This window comes from Rhineura floridana, chromosome 8, assembly GCF_030035675.1.
Source record: "Rhineura floridana isolate rRhiFlo1 chromosome 8, rRhiFlo1.hap2, whole genome shotgun sequence".
NCBI lineage: Eukaryota > Metazoa > Chordata > Lepidosauria > Squamata > Rhineuridae > Rhineura > Rhineura floridana.
Genome location: NC_084487.1, coordinates 26,951,366 through 26,968,215, shown reverse-complemented (window position 1 = coordinate 26,968,215; position 16,850 = coordinate 26,951,366). Strand labels below are relative to the sequence as shown.

The 16,850-nt window shown below is 44.3% G+C and overlaps 1 protein-coding gene across 5 annotated transcripts in view; it reads right to left on the bottom strand.

Moving 5' to 3' along the window:
* LOC133390309 (WASH complex subunit 1-like) overlaps positions 1–16,850 on the bottom strand; it is a 96,466-nt gene that overhangs the window by 47,610 nt on the left and 32,006 nt on the right. For 4 of the 5 annotated variants that reach the window (XM_061638671.1, XM_061638675.1, XM_061638674.1 and 1 more), the window contains exon 2: positions 11,475–11,629. In XM_061638671.1, coding sequence (XP_061494655.1) covers positions 11,475–11,623 — 149 coding nt within the window. In that variant the 5' untranslated portion in view covers positions 11,624–11,629. Of the gene's footprint in view, positions 1–11,474; positions 11,630–12,485; positions 12,612–16,850 lie in introns of those variants that run through there. The other variant, XM_061638673.1, reaches the window with a different exon arrangement.

The following is a 16,850-nucleotide window of genomic DNA, read 5'->3' as shown; positions in this document are numbered from 1 at the left end:
AAGTTCCTAGAAAGCATAGTTAGGTTAATGAGGCACACTGCTTTTCATGTAACTGCAAATTTACAGCCTTTGCCACCCTGGGTTCCTACTGGGAGGAAGGGCGGAGTATCAATCAATCAAACAAACAAACAAGCAAACAATAAATATATAAACAAACAAACAAACTTTAATAAAAAGAGAAAAACTCATAGCAGTGTCTGAGTCTGGATCTCTCGACTTTGGGCAGGACAGGTGTTTTATAAAGCAACATAAGCAAAAGGCAGATTCCTGGTCTTAAAAGGCTTACAAAATGCTCAAGGGCATTAAATAAATAAAATACTGTTGCTGGTGCTTTTGTTTTTTGTGTGAGTTGCTTTGGGGGCCAAAAAGTGGCATAGGAACATTGGCTTACAAATATAATAAGCGTCTCACACCCTTCCAATTTTCTTTTGTCTTTCTCTATTTCTTCCCATTTCCTCCATTTTGCTGGTTCTGATCACCTTGCTCAACCCCATCTCTTCTTTCACACTTGTCAATGGCACTTTAACTGAAAGAGGTTTCTTCCCTAGTGTTTGGACTACTTCATCTATTCTAAAAAAAACAAAACTTCTCATCAAAGTCATTATTTTTTCTCTCATGCTTCTCCCCCCTACAAATAACAAACTTACTCCTACTTCTCCTCTACCCCTCAGTTCAACCCTTCATCTCCCAGTTTTGAGTTTCCCTCACCTTCACTTATGGACTGCACCTATTTTAGATTGTAGACTTGCTGTCAAAACCTGAACCCCAACAGGTCTTGAACTGGTGGCCTGGAGGGATCACAAGCTGGCCACCATCTAGGAAATGAACTGCAGGGATCTAAGACAAACCAGCCTCTTTCTATCAGTAGGTTAAAGACTAGTCAGGAGACACACCATGACCCCTAAAAGGCTTTCAAGTCAGCTAGAAGACATGCTCTGCCTTTGCCTCCCCCCAACCTCAGCTGCAAAGGAGTCAAATTTCACCACCCACAGGTAGTGATCATATCCACTTACAGTACTTGCTTGTTCTATGAACAGGGCCTAGTTGCTGTGAGTGCAACAACAGTGCTTCTCCCAAGTGTTCAAAGTGTTTCACTATATTCTGCTATCCTCATTAAATAACAGGAAAAGGGCCAAGGGAAAAATAGCTTGTTGAAGGGCCCTAAGGGAGTGTTCCTATCATAATAGAGCCCAATTCAAGCAGTTAGTACTAGCACATAAAGCCCTAAATCGCTTGAGACCCAAGTATCTAAAAAAGTGTCTTCCCCTGTATCAACCATCTCAGATCCTATGATTGGCAGGTGAGGACCAAGTGCTGCCCGGTTGGCACTGACCTATGACAGGGCCTTTACAGTGGTGGCTCCCCATCTGTGGCATGTCCACCCCAGTGAGGTGTGTCTGTCTTCATCACTATTGACTTTCAGGAGGAATTTGAAAACATTCCTGTTTACCTAAGCATCTGATGGCTGAAGGAACTGTTCCTGGCAACCTGGAGATCACTGGTGAAATATTTTTTAAAAAAACCTCTAATTGTGTTTTAGAATGCTTTTCTTTTTTGTTAAATTGTTTTCTTGACGTGTTTGCTGCCCTAGGCGCCTTTGGGAGGAAGGCTGGGATATAAATTTAACAAACAACATCAACAACAGATTGGAACCAAGGCCTTCCCAGGTCATGCTCTTAATTGCCACTTACTCCTTCACATTACTCCTGATGGGAGTGAGATGGAGTTTCCTCTTTCACTTTTTCAATTTGACTTGAAGCCACTTACCCTTCAAACTGTGCAGAGTCTCCTGCAAGTAATTTCTACATCTAGAAGGCTAATGTGGAAAGGAGTTTATCATCATGACTAATTTGTACACGCAAATATATATTATGTCAACCATGGTCCCTCCTCCCACAATCTAGCCTGACGCCATTTTTTGGGCAAGACATGTACCTTTACCTAACTCCCCTCGTTGCTCAGGGGAAGCAGATGGTGACCAGGAAAAGGGCCTTCTCTGTGGTTGTGCCCTGGTTATGGAATGCTCTCCCCAGAAAGTCCCACCTCGAATCTGTTAGGATTTTTTGACATTAGATGAAGGCGATTTTAATATCCTAGACCTTTGAATAGTTATGGCTTTAGTGCAATTTAGTTTTTTGAACTATTTTGTTTTCCCCCTTGAACAGTTTTGGTGCTGCTTTGATTGTTTTTCATCTTATGCTGTCTCATTTTATAACGATGCTTATCTTGATTTTATGCTGATCTCTGTGCTGGTCTGTTTCTTTTTTTATTTATTGCTTTTAGCTTTGATTACAGCTGTATTTTATCACGTTTCAATTTGTGAACTGCACAGAGGACATGGTTATTTGGGCGATATATAAATGCCAAAAATAATAAATGCCCTTCAATGGACTCTGTTCTTAAAATTACCAGCCCTTCGGGGCATTTACACTGAACTTAATGTACAAATTATTTGCATTGCTCTTAAGAAATGGCGTACCTATCAGAAGCGCTGTTACGTATTTAAGAGGCTTACAGCATAGGTCCATGACACAAATTTGCTTACCCACAATGGCAGGATTCAGGGCACTTGTACTGTTAGCGCAAGGATTTCTGTTTGCGCAATAGAACTTTCCCCACTTCTCGTGCACACTCCATGCCTTCCCCAAGTCTACTCTGGAGGGTTGGTGGAACCCCCAGTACAGATTTAGGGGGCTCACAAGGAGCATGCAGGGAGAGGAGAAGCAGAAGACGTTTTGTTCCGCAACCAAAAGCCCCCATGCCAAATGAATGAGAGTGCGCCCTTGGGCCAATTAAGACAGTCAGTAGCTTGGGTATCAACAGCACTGTCCTTTGCGGCATGATCCTGTAAGCCAAGATGACAAAATTAAGTTTAAAAGGGGGGAGGGGCAGGAGATTTGTGGTCCTGCCCCAAAGGCTCAGGGTCTCTTGGCCACCCCCTAACAATAGTCCTGGTACCCATGTTGGTTTGTAAGATTGCTACCTATAGCTCTTCTCTGAATAAAGTCGTGTTTTGTTCACATGTAGGCTTGTATGCACAATCTCTGCATACAGTTCTGATCGTGCACAGTTTTCTTTTGACATCCTTCAGACCTTACAAAGTTGTCCCTGAAGCCTCAAGCCTTTCTAGGTTCAGACAAAGTCCATTGACAGTACATTTAATCAAAAAGGAGAGAGAGAGAGAGAACGTAATCTGTCATCCAAGTGTGAAGATCAGACCTTTCGCACATCTTCCTTCCTTCTCCACTTTTCGGCTGGGAGTCTGCAGCAAAAGATATTTCAAGCCACAGAATGTGTTATATTTCCAGACAGTTCTCTCCTCTCTAAACCTCTGACTGCAGTCATACCTGTGAAGTGAAGTGACTTCTTTGAATCTCCTCCTTTGTGGCTCAATGTATGGAAAAAACTAGCCCATAAGAACAGAATGTAAAAATTAACTCCAGTGGGAGGGCTAAGGCAGACTATCCTTCTTTTATTACAATACTGGACAGAGAAACCTGCAGATGACACCTTCTTGGAGGATACAAGAGACCAGAAAAAAGTGGGTGGGGAGGTGGATGGTCCATCATGCAATCCAAGACTCACCTATGAGGTTTATGTTTCTGGGTTATTTAAAGGGCCGCACAGATCACACTGATGTTGAGATGGTCATCAAATTTATTCACGGCTGCCAAAATCTGTTTCTTCATAATGGAAAAGAAGCACTGTTTCCCATGCCACCCCCAACCACTATCTCATCGGTTCTTCAGGACATGCAATGCTGGCAGTAATGTCAAATCAAAGCTCATATATTATGAGCTTTAAATGATCTATATCATTTCTCTAGCCTAGCACCTTCCAGGAGGTTTGCATTACCATTGCTCCCAACCATTGAACATGATTGCTGGGGCTAATGGGAGATGGAGTGTAAAGCATCTGGAGGGTGCCTGTTCAGGGAAGGCTGACCTAGATTAAGGAAGGCCAACTGGCAGTGTGTGGACTACATCCAGTCCCTGCCCTGATTTTTCTGCCTCCTCCCAGGACCAAATTGGGAGCGCTAGGTGCTCCTGTTTCCTTGGTAGACTCCTCTTCCGTTGGGAAGTGAGCAGGTTCCTCCAGAGGCTTCTCATTTTCACAGGGGAGGCACACTAGTTCCTTTAGTGGTAGTAGGAAGCCAAGCACTTCCTCACCAAGACCACCATGGCAGAGGACCCAGCCCTAATGTAGCCTGGCCACACAAACGTAGCTCCTCCACACTTAAGAAAGTTTGTCACAGCTGAAGTTGACTACGGGCACAATTCATGCACCACAGGGGTCACCAGCCTTTATGGACCAGAGGGCACATGTGAAATTTTGAGAGTGTGCTGGGGACACCAGTCACAAAATGGCTGCCATGGGGCATGGCGTAATACAACATGGCTGCCATTGGGGGGCCACGGCATAATGCAAAATTAGAGGATAGTCATGGTGAAACTTTTCCCATAATTGCATTTCCATACTAGAAAAGGCTTCTGTTGAATTCCTCCCTGCCACACAGCTGTTAAAGGCACAAGAACCCTGTTTTTCCCCAATGCAAACCCTAAACCAAAGCCTAGGCTGCCATCCTACTTACCTGGAAGTAAACCCCATTAAACACAAAGAGATTTAATTTTGAGTAGACATGTATACCATTGTACTATAAGTTATAGTACAATATACAGCGAATTCTTAGAGAGTCCCTGATCTTTAGCTCTTGCAAAGCAGGATACATGCCTAAGCTTCTTTGCAAGGTTTTCCCATTTGCCTTTTGATTAGGAAAAAAAGATGGAAGCAGGAAAAGTGCACTACGAGGGAGTGCAAAAGAGCAGCTCTTTAGGACCCCAGGGATTCCTACTGTCTGGTGTCCAAACTCCCTTATCAATCACAGGCCTCACTTCACTCATTAGCTAATAAAGCTGGCAGGCAGGCTAGTTTCACAGGAATCGCTTAGAAGGGTACCTGTACATTTTGCTCCATAACTTTCTTTTAAGGAGGGCTAGAGACTTTTTTTTTTTTAAAGAGGTCTTCACAGGTGCCCATGGGCGACAGGTTGGTGACCCATGATGTAGGGGCTCTCAAAATGTGCTATATATGAGCACAGGAAGTTGCTCTATTCCAAATCACCATTCTAGCTCAGTACTCACTGGCCATGGCTCTCCAGGGTCAGACCTTCAGGTCTTTCCCAGCCCTACCTGAAGATGCCGGGGAGTGCAGCACGCAAAGCAGTGCTTTGGCCTATGGCCCTTCGCTTCCATATAAATGCTAACTATCATTGGTTTTATCCTAGCAAAATGAAGAATGCTCCTCCAAAGCCTGACCTTTGTATAACATATGGGGAAAGCAGGAACTGCAGCTAGATTTGCTAAACACACCAGGCATTGAGAATTGAAGTATGTGAGGGTTAACTACATTAACCTTCTGCACTTGGCATTTTCCAGAAAGTAACAAGCTGGCCTAAAAAATGTTATGTCATGCAGCTGAAGTGCTATAGGTTACACATATACTAGGAGCAGCAAGCAATTTTGTTTAAAGGTAAAAAATGAAGTATAGACTACTAAGGCTACTGAATTAAGATCCAGAAGAAAAATACATCCATGGTGGAGCTGCTGTGGTATCTTAGTAGCATTTCATACGCATGCAGACAGTTTCCTGCCTTTCTGGGGAGTTGAAAGTCACCACGCAGAGATGCTAGAACGAGTTGTCCTTAAGCGATAAAAGACTCTGTTCCCCAAAGCACAGGGCTCAAACTGGTGGGTGTATGTTTTTTTTTATTTAACAACATTTGACTCTTTTTTCCTGAAATCAAAACTGCATTATAAGAACTATATTGATGCCCCTTATAAATCTATGGAAGGTTCTGGATTTGATGCTCAGTCTGTGAATGTCATTTATGATGCCTTGCTAAGTGTGCTATAAAAGGACATGGAAATAGTCAAAACGACCTATAAGCCACTACTCTGGAAAGGTCTGTAAGACAGCACACGAGGATTGCTGACCCGCTATAATGTGGTATGTTACCAGCCCATCTGGGCTGTTTTGCCCACACAGCAGCCAACAACAATACTATTCTCCTAATATTAAGTGCTTCTATGATTACAATGCCCATGGCAGGCAGGCAGGCAGGCACAGATAAGCCTCAGGACGGCTCCCTAATATCTAAGGAGCTGTGCATTTTCTACCAGCTATTTTTAAATTTTCGCTTGCATCAGTTTTATATTGGCAATTTGTAAATCAATTGTTTTAAAAATATGTATTGTAAGCCGAGGGCTTTTTGACAGAAAGGCAGGGTATTAATGCTTTAATAAATAATAGTTGGACTGCACATTGCTTCTGGCAGTGGCTGCAGTGGTCATTTCCAGTGTCCCCTCTGCAACACTGCCAAGGACGCAGCTTGCAAATATTTCCTGTGCTCCATCTGGGTTAGGATACATAAAGAGGAAAGCCATAAACATCACACACCGTGGTTGGTGGGAGACAGAGGGAAGAAAGAGAACCACGTAAACAGGTAAAAAACTGCATTCTACCTGCAACATGGAACATAGGGCCTGAGAAGCTTAAAGACCATTGCCTGAAAAACGTAAGAGTCCTGCTGGATCAGACCACTAGTTCACCATTTTGTTCTCACAGCAACCACCCTGATGCTCATGGGAAGTCAACAAGGAGGACATGAGCACAACAACACTTGCTTTAGAGGGGAGATTGAATCAGTATAAGTCACAGGGCCAAGGAAAAATCTGACACCCAAAACAAGCAGTGCAAAAAGGGTGTGAGATCTGAAGGTGCCCAATGTGGGAAGCTCATATTTGCAGTAACGCGCCAGAAGCCAATCCAGGCTGAATCTTGTGTATCCAATTCTCGCAACCAGCTCCTCTCTCTTCTCCCTGCCCGCCATGTCAGAATAATCCTCTTTATTTTGGGGGGAAATCTTATTGCTCATAGCACAGGATTCCATAGCTTCCCTGAATTATTATGTCAGCTTTGTCCTGGTAGCATTCAAAATTAAGCTAATAATTGATTTAGGCCAAAGGGCCCAGGCTACAGAACAGAGGCCACTTGTTTTTCAAGTGCCACTAAAAAACCTCTTTCCATTTCTTTAGGAAGCAAAGGCTCCTGCCTGCAAAATCCCAGGCTGTTAAAAACGCATACTGCTTTGATCAAACGTCACACAGCATGAAATGTGTACACAGCGTTGCAGTTAGCAAATATAAGCAAGACAAAAAATCCTCCAATAAGTTTATATCAAGTATTGCTTGGCAGCAGGGGGAACATTCTATTCTGGAAGAGTAGCTACACAGCCTGTTATGGTTAAGGGCAACAAAAAGTCTAATGGCACTGACACATTTATTGTGCCATGAACTTTTTGAACTTATTTTGGGCTATGATGAAACTTACTTCATTCATTTTTTAAAAAGATTTTTAAAAGATTTTTTTTAAAAATGTGCTTGAACTCTGGCCTGCTACCTACACTGAGCGACTCATGTTTAGCATGACTTTAGGAACATTAGTTTAAGTGACGTTCTGGTACTGAAATGTGAGGGGGCTCAGCTGTCTCCTATTTCTATGGACTGTCTATAATTACTACTATCATGAGCTGTTGTGGAAGCTCTCTCGAGAGAGAGAGAGAGAGGTGAGCAATCAGAGGCTTGCTGGGGACCTCTGGCTGGCCTGGATGGCAATGACCACCAACCAGTAGTCATCTGGACTTTTGATGACTATGGTTCTAGACACTTCACTTTAAATGCTGGAAAGTTGCCCAACTCTTGATGCAGATGCACTAGCCCGCAATAACTGAGTCTCCTAGCTTCCCAGGTTTTTTTTTAACATGGTACTCAAGCAAGTGATAGTCATTTTGCAATAGGCTGGCAACTTACGCAACACCAGAAGGGCAAGAGATGACACAGAAATGCATAAAGTTTGCATATGCTAATATACATGTATATGTACTGGCACAGTCCGTCTCACCATAGCAGGAAAGGTTGTGACCAGGTGACTTGGGTGCCTGTGCAGTCTATCATCTAGATATAAACCCTCAATGGGCAACTTCAAGGCCCCTGCTGCCCTCCCTCTTAGATCTGTCTGTCTTGTAACTGGATTTGAATTGGACAGCCCTTCAAATAGAGGACTGTAAAGTAGGTGTTGAGTAGTGGTTAGAATGTTGGATTGAGACCTGGGAGACCAAGCTTCAAATCCCTGCTTGGGCACAAAGCTCACTGGGTGTCCTTGGGCCAATCACTGTCTCTCAACCTAACCTATCTCACAAGGTTGTTGTAAGGATAAAATCAGGAGGGGGAGAACCATATTTGTATGCTACCTTGCGCTCCTTGGAGGAAATATGGGATATAAATGATGTAGCAGTAGCAGTAGAAACAACAACAACATGGCCACCCTTTTTTGCAATATGAGGTACATCTGGATGATATCAAGTCCCTGGATTTCTGCCCTGACTTGTGTAAAGAGTTCTTGAATTGGTTAACCTTAAACACATGAGCAGGACTGTGGGTATCATGTGCTTTTAAAAAGCAAATAAAATGCCTTGCAGTTCTACACAATTTATCCTGCTGGTCATGGAGTAGGAAGCTTATAGTACAATATAGATGTGTGTCGATAATGGAGGGAGACATGGGGACAGCAACTGTATATAGGGCACTGCTACCCCACCCGCTGACCACAAGAATCCTGTTCAACTCCTCTGACCTCTAAGATTCCAACACACATTTTCAAGGAAATCTTTACACACAGAGATCTAGAAACTTTGTTTTCAAAACATAAACTGGGATCCTTGGGATCCTGGCTTCTGCAGTGTTCAGTGCTCAAGCTGAACCAAAAGACCAAAACACGCAGAATCCTGCGTCACAAACAACCTTTAGTGTGTGCGTGGGGGAACTTTTTACTGCACATTAAAATACTCTTGTGCTGGTCTGATATGAGGCCCAAAGTCCTTTTGACCCATTCACTGCACATGCTGCACCAGAGGCACCCCAATCCATACTCAGAGCAAAACTCTCTCTTTGAAGGCTCAGAACTGTACACTTCATCCGATAAGCCAGAGCTTTCCTGAAAATGTGAGATCTAGACAACTTATCTCAAGAAAGCAGAAAGAAAAAGGTCATTCTCTGCTAAGTGGTGAGATTCTCACCTTGAAAGCTTTCCCTGTTGATTGGCACAGAACACACAAGGTTATGGAACTTTTAATCAGACGCCTGCATAATTACTGAATCATTATTAATTATATCAGAGAGCTCCAAGGAAAGGCAAAGCAAACAAAAGGCCTGATGGAGTCTCTCCTGTTGTTAGAAAGAATTAGTAATTAGAAGCCAGAAGTGCACCCAAGATTGGGGGAGCAGCAGCACGGCTGGCAGAGTCCCGAGATTTAAGTATGACAGGCATGCTAAGAGAGGGAGCTCTTTCTCCCAAGGAAGGACGGACGGATGGGAGGGGCACTGCAATATACAGAAATAGCTCATACCTTCTCAGGGATACCTAACCTGTGCCCCCTCTCTCAGTTCCTGCTAGACAACAGCTCCTATCAACCCTGACCATTGGCCATGCTGCCTGGGGCTGATGGGAGTTGTAGGTAGTTCAGCAACACCTGGGAATTTGTTCCTACACGAGGCAGTGATGGTCGCCTATTTGCATGGCTTTAACAGAGAAAGAGACAAATTCATGGAGGACAAGGCTATCAATGGCTATGCTCTGCCTCCACAGTTGGAGGCAGTATGCTTCTGAATACCAGTTACTGGAAACCGCAGGGGCAGGGGCGTACTCTTGTGCTCAGGTCCCGCTTGCAGGTTCCCCATGGACAACTGGTTGGTCACTCTGAGAACAGGATGTTACGACTAGATGGGCCACAGGCCTGATGCAGCAGGCTATTCTTATGAAGGGCCACAGATTAGTTGCCCCGATACAAAGAATAAGGCAACTTCAAGAAGGGGGCAAATGTGATTTAGAGATCTCTCTCTATCTTCCGTCATAAACTTTACCATCTAGCAGAGATCCCTTCCCAATACTGCCCTCCATTGAGAGCAGCGAGTGCATATGAGGTATCTGGGGCAGTATACCACTGAATAGCAGTTCCTGAGGATCATGAGCAGGAGGGTCTGTTATTGCGATTATGTCCTGTTTACAAGCTTTCCATAGTCCTCTGGCTGGCCACTGGGGGAGCAGAATGCTGGATTTGACAGTCCTCTGGCAAGCAGGAGCTGAGCGCAAGAGCACTCTCTCCACTTGCAATTCCCAACCACTGGGTTTTAAACATTTCACTTGTTTTGTGAGTAGATAGGTGGAGGGAAAAAGAGACCTAGCTACAAATCTCTGAGCAGTTACCTTGACAAAATGGCCACTAGCCTCTTTAGTGCACATGACTGTTTTGAAACAGTGCAGATCCAAGGCTGCATCTGGGTTGTACATGCAGACAGAGTGTGATAAGAAGATCTTCCAGTCAGTGTAGCTGTTGGTACAACAGCACGTCATTTGTCACAGCCTAACAGTGCTCAGAAGTAACATTCTAAGAACAACGAATGCCTGAAGTCTAAATCGCACACCCTTTCTTCAAAGCTCAACTATATTTGGAAAATGGCACCCTTCCCCATTAGTGGCATTCTAAGATCAGATCCTTGCACTCTGAGAGCCCTGCTGCAACTGGAAGGTGGCTTCGTTTAATTTAGAGCATTTGTATCCCATGTCTCCATATGCTTGAGGCAGAGTACAAGTAGACACACAACATTCAGTTTAAGAACATTAACAATTTGATAGACTAAAACATCTAGTACAATCAGCAGTATCTGACTGACACGTGTCTCAGTGATAAATCAAATAATAGTTTAATAATTGCTGAGCACAGTCACCTTGCAATACAGGTAGGCTCCACCATGTTTCCTAGAAGATGAGTGGGAGGAACAGATGGAGATTCTTGTATAAACATGAGGCTACTGCTATAAAGGCCCTGCTACTTGCTACAGATATTCAACCACGTAAGTAAGGAATTACAGAGTAGGGCCCTCTTGGACAATCTCATGAAGGCCCAAAAGGTCAGACACCATTTTGGTTACCCCATTTCTATGGAAAAGAAAACAGATTTGACTTCTGCTTAGCAGACAGTATATGGGAGACTTTCCTAGCAGATTAGTAGCTCCCCCAGCATTGATAGAAAATTATATTTTGATCATCTACCTGTGGGGAGAGAGTGTCCAATTCTTAATTTGTTAGGCACAAACCTCCGCTTCTGGAGAGGAGGGCAACAGTGCCTGGCCTCATTTAGCTCAATTCACAGCACTGATCCATTATGCAAAGATTTGTGGGTGGGTGGCCGGGTAAGGAAGCAATCTGGGTCAATTTAGATCACAGCTTTCTCCACTTCTTGCACCATCAGATGCCACGAGGCTAAAAACTAAGCAGGTAGTTAAGAAATAGCACAAACCATCCCCCAGTGTAGGGATCCACTTCTCTGCTTCCCACCTCCCAATATGGCTGAATCATACCTGTTGAAGATATCGTCCGAGACTTTCTGCAGGTACTGAAGGGCATCTGCTATCTGGTGAATAGTTTCTTCCCGGCGGAGATCAGGTTGGATGAGGGGAAGAGAGTATGTCTGTCCCTCCAGGAAATACTTCTGGGACACAGTAGCCATTTTTGCCTGACAAGACAACAAACAGCTGGTCAAAAGTGTGTTTTATGTATTTAAACAAAATTTATATACCACTTCAATGTAAAGACCTCTAAGCGTTTTACAAAAACATTACAATTATCCACAAAACATTTAAAAACAAGTAATGAAAAACATATTTAAAAAAATTAAAACAGCTAACTAACTAATTTTTTTTTAAAACAGATCCACATCTATGTGTTTGGATAGGGTTGCGTAGACAGAAAAGTTTTTAAAAGGTACCGAAAGGAATCCAGAGAAGGTGCCTGCCTGATGTCAACAGGCAGGGAGTTCCAAAGAATAGGTGTTGCCACACTAAAATAACAGTTTCTTATGAGTGCGAAACGGGTATTATGTGGCATCTGTAACAGGGTTTGTTCTGCAGAGCGAAGTGCTCGAGTGGGCACATAAGGCAGTCTTGCAAGTAAACTGGTCCCAAGCAGTTAAGGGCTTTGTATACCAGTGCAGATCTCTGTGGCAAGGTGTGATATACTGACAGGGTTTCACCCCGTCAGCAATCTGGCTGCAGCATTCTGCACTAATTGCAGTTTTCATGTCAAGTGTAAGGGAAATCCCACAGAGTGAACTGCAGTAATCCAGTCTTGAAGTCACCAGTGCCTGAACTACTGTGGCCAAGCTCGCCCAGCCCAGAATTGGTTGTCATCGTCTCACCAGATGCAGCTGATAAAAGGCACTTCTAGCCACTAAGACTACCTGGGCTTACACTGACAGAACTGGATCCAGAAGCAGCCCCAGAATGCATCCCTGCTCCTTCAGGAGGATTAAAACCCCATTCAGGGCATGCATTAGAGATTACACCAATTTTTCAGACACAGGAGCCACTCACCTACAGTGTCTCCAAATTGCCAGGATTCAAGCTCAGCTTTTTCAGGTTCACATCGGCATCTTAATTCCAGGAAGATGACTGCTACTCCAGGTTTTCCCCACCTGGTGCCCTCCAGATGCTTTGGAGCACAACTCCCAGCATAGTTCTAGTCCAAGAACAACCCAAAGAAGGCTGGTGGGTGCCCCCTGAATTTTGTAGTGCTATGCAGAGATCTATAGCAGAAGGCTCTTGATAGTTCTGAGGGCCATCCCTAACCCCATCCCTTTGGACCTTTAGACTGTCCAGGATAGTAAGCCCATGACAATTATCGAAAGGCTGTAAGAGACATTTAAAATAATTCAAACTCACAGATGCAGTGGTATCTGCGTGTTTAGTTGGTTTTGTTCATCCTCACACTCTTTGCACCAACTGGGCCCTCTAACAGTACCACGTCAGTACTTGTGAAAATTCAGGTGTGGTTAAGATTGAATTAGAGCTCCCCAGTTTACTCCTCTGCAGGGCCTGTACCAGGATTTGGGGATTGTCAGGTGAGAGATGTACCACAGAGGACTTTGGGGAGAGCACAATCCTTCGTTTCTCACTGAGTGGCTGAGAAGATCAGGGCAGCACTGAGAGCGAAGCTCAGGGACCCAAGCATTAGCTCAACACCATCAACTTCTAGCACCAGCCCTATTCCTCTAGAACAGGGGTGAAGAACCTTTGGCCCTCCATATGTTGCTGAACTACAGCTCCCATCAGCCCTAGCAAGCATGGCCAATGGCTAGGGATGACGGGAACTGTAGTTCAGCAGCCAAAGGTTCCTCCACATCTGCTCCAGAAGGACATGCTCAGAAGACCAAAAATGATTCATTTCTTAAGAGATTAATACAGACTAGCAAGGCAGAAGTATGTAAGAAGAGCCTGCTGGGTCAGGCCAATGGCCCATCTAGTCCAGCATCCTGTTCTGTTCTCACAACGGCCAACCAAATGCCTAAAGGAAACCCACAAGTGGGAACTGAGTGCAAGAGCACTCTTCCCTCTTCTGTTTTCTAGAAACTGGTATTTAGAAGCATATTATTTCTGACCATGGAATAAGAGCATAGCTATTATGGCTTGTAGCTTGGGCCTTCACTGCCAAGAGAACCTATTTGACAAACTGGAATTTACTCCACCACCTTCTGGTACTCTGGTCGTTCCCTTTGTTAAGAAGTAATAAAGAGAACATCAGACAGTGGGTCATAGGATTTGGCAGCTCCATCATCAAAATAAATCAGGAGTATTGAACAGTATCAATTCAGAACAATAGTCTAGAGCTCTGCGATGGCAGGAGGAGAACAAAGGACACCCTTGACGTTACTAGGTTAAAAAAATAATGAAAAGTTGTCAAAAAAGCTTTTATTTTCTCTTGTGAAAGACAGAAGTGGGCCAAGCAGTAGCTCACATTGAGAGAGCTACACCTTGCTTCCAGATGAGGAGCAGGACTGTTCTACTATCTCTGGGATGCCAGAAAGAATGTTTCAAAAACATTTTCTTGAGAGGGTCTCAAATCTAGCCATAATGGACTTCCCCAGTTAAAAAAAACAACAATTTGTCCTGAGGTTCTGCAAGTAGCAAACATAAGCAGCAGAGACAGGAACATATTTAACCATTTGTCTGAAGGGACGCAGAGAGCAGAATCCACCACGCTGATCCTACCTGAGACAAGTGTTCAGGATAATGTTCGAGAGGGCTTATACACATACAAACTCTCCATGCAAATGCTGTATTTACATGACTGGATGGGTCCCCGAGGCTGCAGACATGCTTACATGTAGCCAGTCCGAATGTGTGCAGGCTCTTTCAGATATTATACCGAACACAAATGGGGCAGGGGGAGGGGCAGGAAGCACAATCTTGCTTCTAAGACAGACATCTGACCTCTTGCAAGGTGCACATGTCTTCAACAGGGCCAGCGCCAGAGGGCAGCCAGGCTGGGCCCTGGCTGAGGGCCCCTGGGTCACAAGGGCCCCCTGAAGGCCCCCTCCTTAGGGAGGGTGGATAGCACTCTCTTCCGCGATAGTGAGCACTCCTTTCCGCGATCTGCAGCAACGTCAGCTCCAGACCCTGCTGTGGATTGAGGGAGAGAGCTCCCAGACAACCCCCCTACTGCCGCGCAGGCCCCACCTACCTCTCCCGAGGTTTCCATAAGGGGCCGATTCCCCTTCTGCCATCTTAGTTGATGGCAGGCTTGCCAGCATTTACATCAGTGGAAGGGTAGGTGGGGTCTGCGTGGCAGTGGGGGGTGTCTGGGAGCTCCCCATCTGTGATCCACGGCAGGGTCGGGAGCTGACACTGACGCAGAAGGTAGGTGGGTGGGGCGTGTGCCGGGGCAGGCTGGTGCCCAAGGGCCCCAGCATGCCTGGCACCGGCCCTGCCTTCAAATTAGGGAGATTAAAAAAGGCAAGCAACCACACAACTAAAACTAGCAACCACTCTGTAGCACAGCGGCTTGGAAGTCTCCAAACTAGTCTCAGCCATGCATATACTTGGTAGCCAAATCACTATTCTCTCAACTACAGCTACCACCAGCCCCAGCCCCACCCCCAAAATGCAGAGATACCACTATTGGGCTATCTTGCAATTTTTATGAAGAACTTGGAATACTTTGAGTTTATTTTACTATTTAATTATTTAAGATCCTACCCTGTTTCTTAGCAAAGCTCTCAGGTGCTATAAAAACAATAAAATACTTTTAACAAAGTGTGATTGAATGAAATACTGAAGACCTCTTTAAACAGGGCAGCAAAATATATAAATACTCAGGAGAATATTGTTCAGCCTCACTCTTTGCAGGAAGTTGATATTTATTGCTAGCCATTCGCAGTGGCAGCCTTCAGTTTTGAAAATATTGAGGACAGAGAAAATGTAGCTATTCTGCACAAGCTTTCTTAAACCCCCCACAAAATGCTGATCCTTAGAGTTCTTTATGCAGTTTAATATTCACATATAATTTTTGAAAATAAAATGCTTCCAAACCTACATTGCTATTCTGTCAAATCCTATCTGCATTGCCCGGCAGATTATTGGCCCTCTTGTCTGTATTTGCATCCAGTGGGGGAAAGCATTATGCATTCTGTTCAGATTTGAACACAAATCAGATAGACAAATCTTAGCAGAGTGCAGGATAAATTCTGATTCAGCAGAGCTACTTGAGGGTGGAGATGTGTTGATCTCCAAGTCAAGCAACCTTCAATTTGCATTTATTTAGAATAAGCAAGAAGGTGGCAGATACCTAGGTAAGTCAGAATGAAGGAAGACAGTGTATGTGGGGTGTGTGGAGATGAAGTCTATTTATATCCTGCTTTAATTAAACTGTATTCCATGGTGCTATTAAGGAGCAATCAAAGATGCAGATGGTACTGATTTGATTGGCAAGAGTTTCACTGTACTGAATAATAAGAAACTTGCCCCTATAAATAAGTCTAATCATAACCCGATGAGTGGAAGGAAGTGATGAAAAAAGCATAAGTGTAGGTGTAATTAGGCCCTCCAGCACACTACACTTCATGGCTGTTCGGCTGTTCTCATTACCTGGCACTTATCTAAACACAGCTCCTGTGCTGATGAGCCGAGTTTGGATAAAGATCTTAAGAACCAAGATCAACTTAATTCAAACAGCTTTTGCCCAGGTTCACTGTCAAAAGACATAGTCCTGAATCAAGAGAGGCCAGGTGGAGCTAGCCTCCCAAGATCTCAAGTGGGCAAGTGCCCCAACAGGGATTGTTATCTCCAGCTGTGTCCTCCTTGCCAAGTCTCCAATGAGCTAATTAAATTGGGCAGCCAGAGAAGAGGCAAACAGCTGGGCAGCTTTAAAATAAATGGTTGTGATCTTTTCCCTTGAAAGAAAGCCACAAGCACTAGTTTAATCCACATCCCACGAGCAGGCGACTGGAAAGCAGAATTTTAAAGTTTCTGCTCCACACAAGAGACCAAAAATGCAGATACAAACAGTTTACAGAACCTTCTTCAGCATAAAGGGTCCCCATCAGCTGTCTTCATGAATGCTTTTCTGGGATGTGTGGTACCACAAGGGCATCACAACCTTCTGAGGGAGGGGAATCTAAATATGATGATGTCAAATGGAAAACAACAACAGAATGTAAGAAGAGTCCTGCTGGATCAGGCCAAGGGCCCATCTAGTCCAGCACTCTTTTCTGCAAGTGGTCAGAGAGATGCTCATGGGAAGCCCACAAGCAGAACCTGAGTGCAACACGGCTCTCCCCACCTGTGCTCCTTCCTTAACACAAGGACACCAAGATCTACACTACAAATCATCTGGCTTCATTCGTATGCAAGTTCTGGTGTGCATTACTTGCTGCAAAATTGCTTTAAAGGCAACTTCTCTCA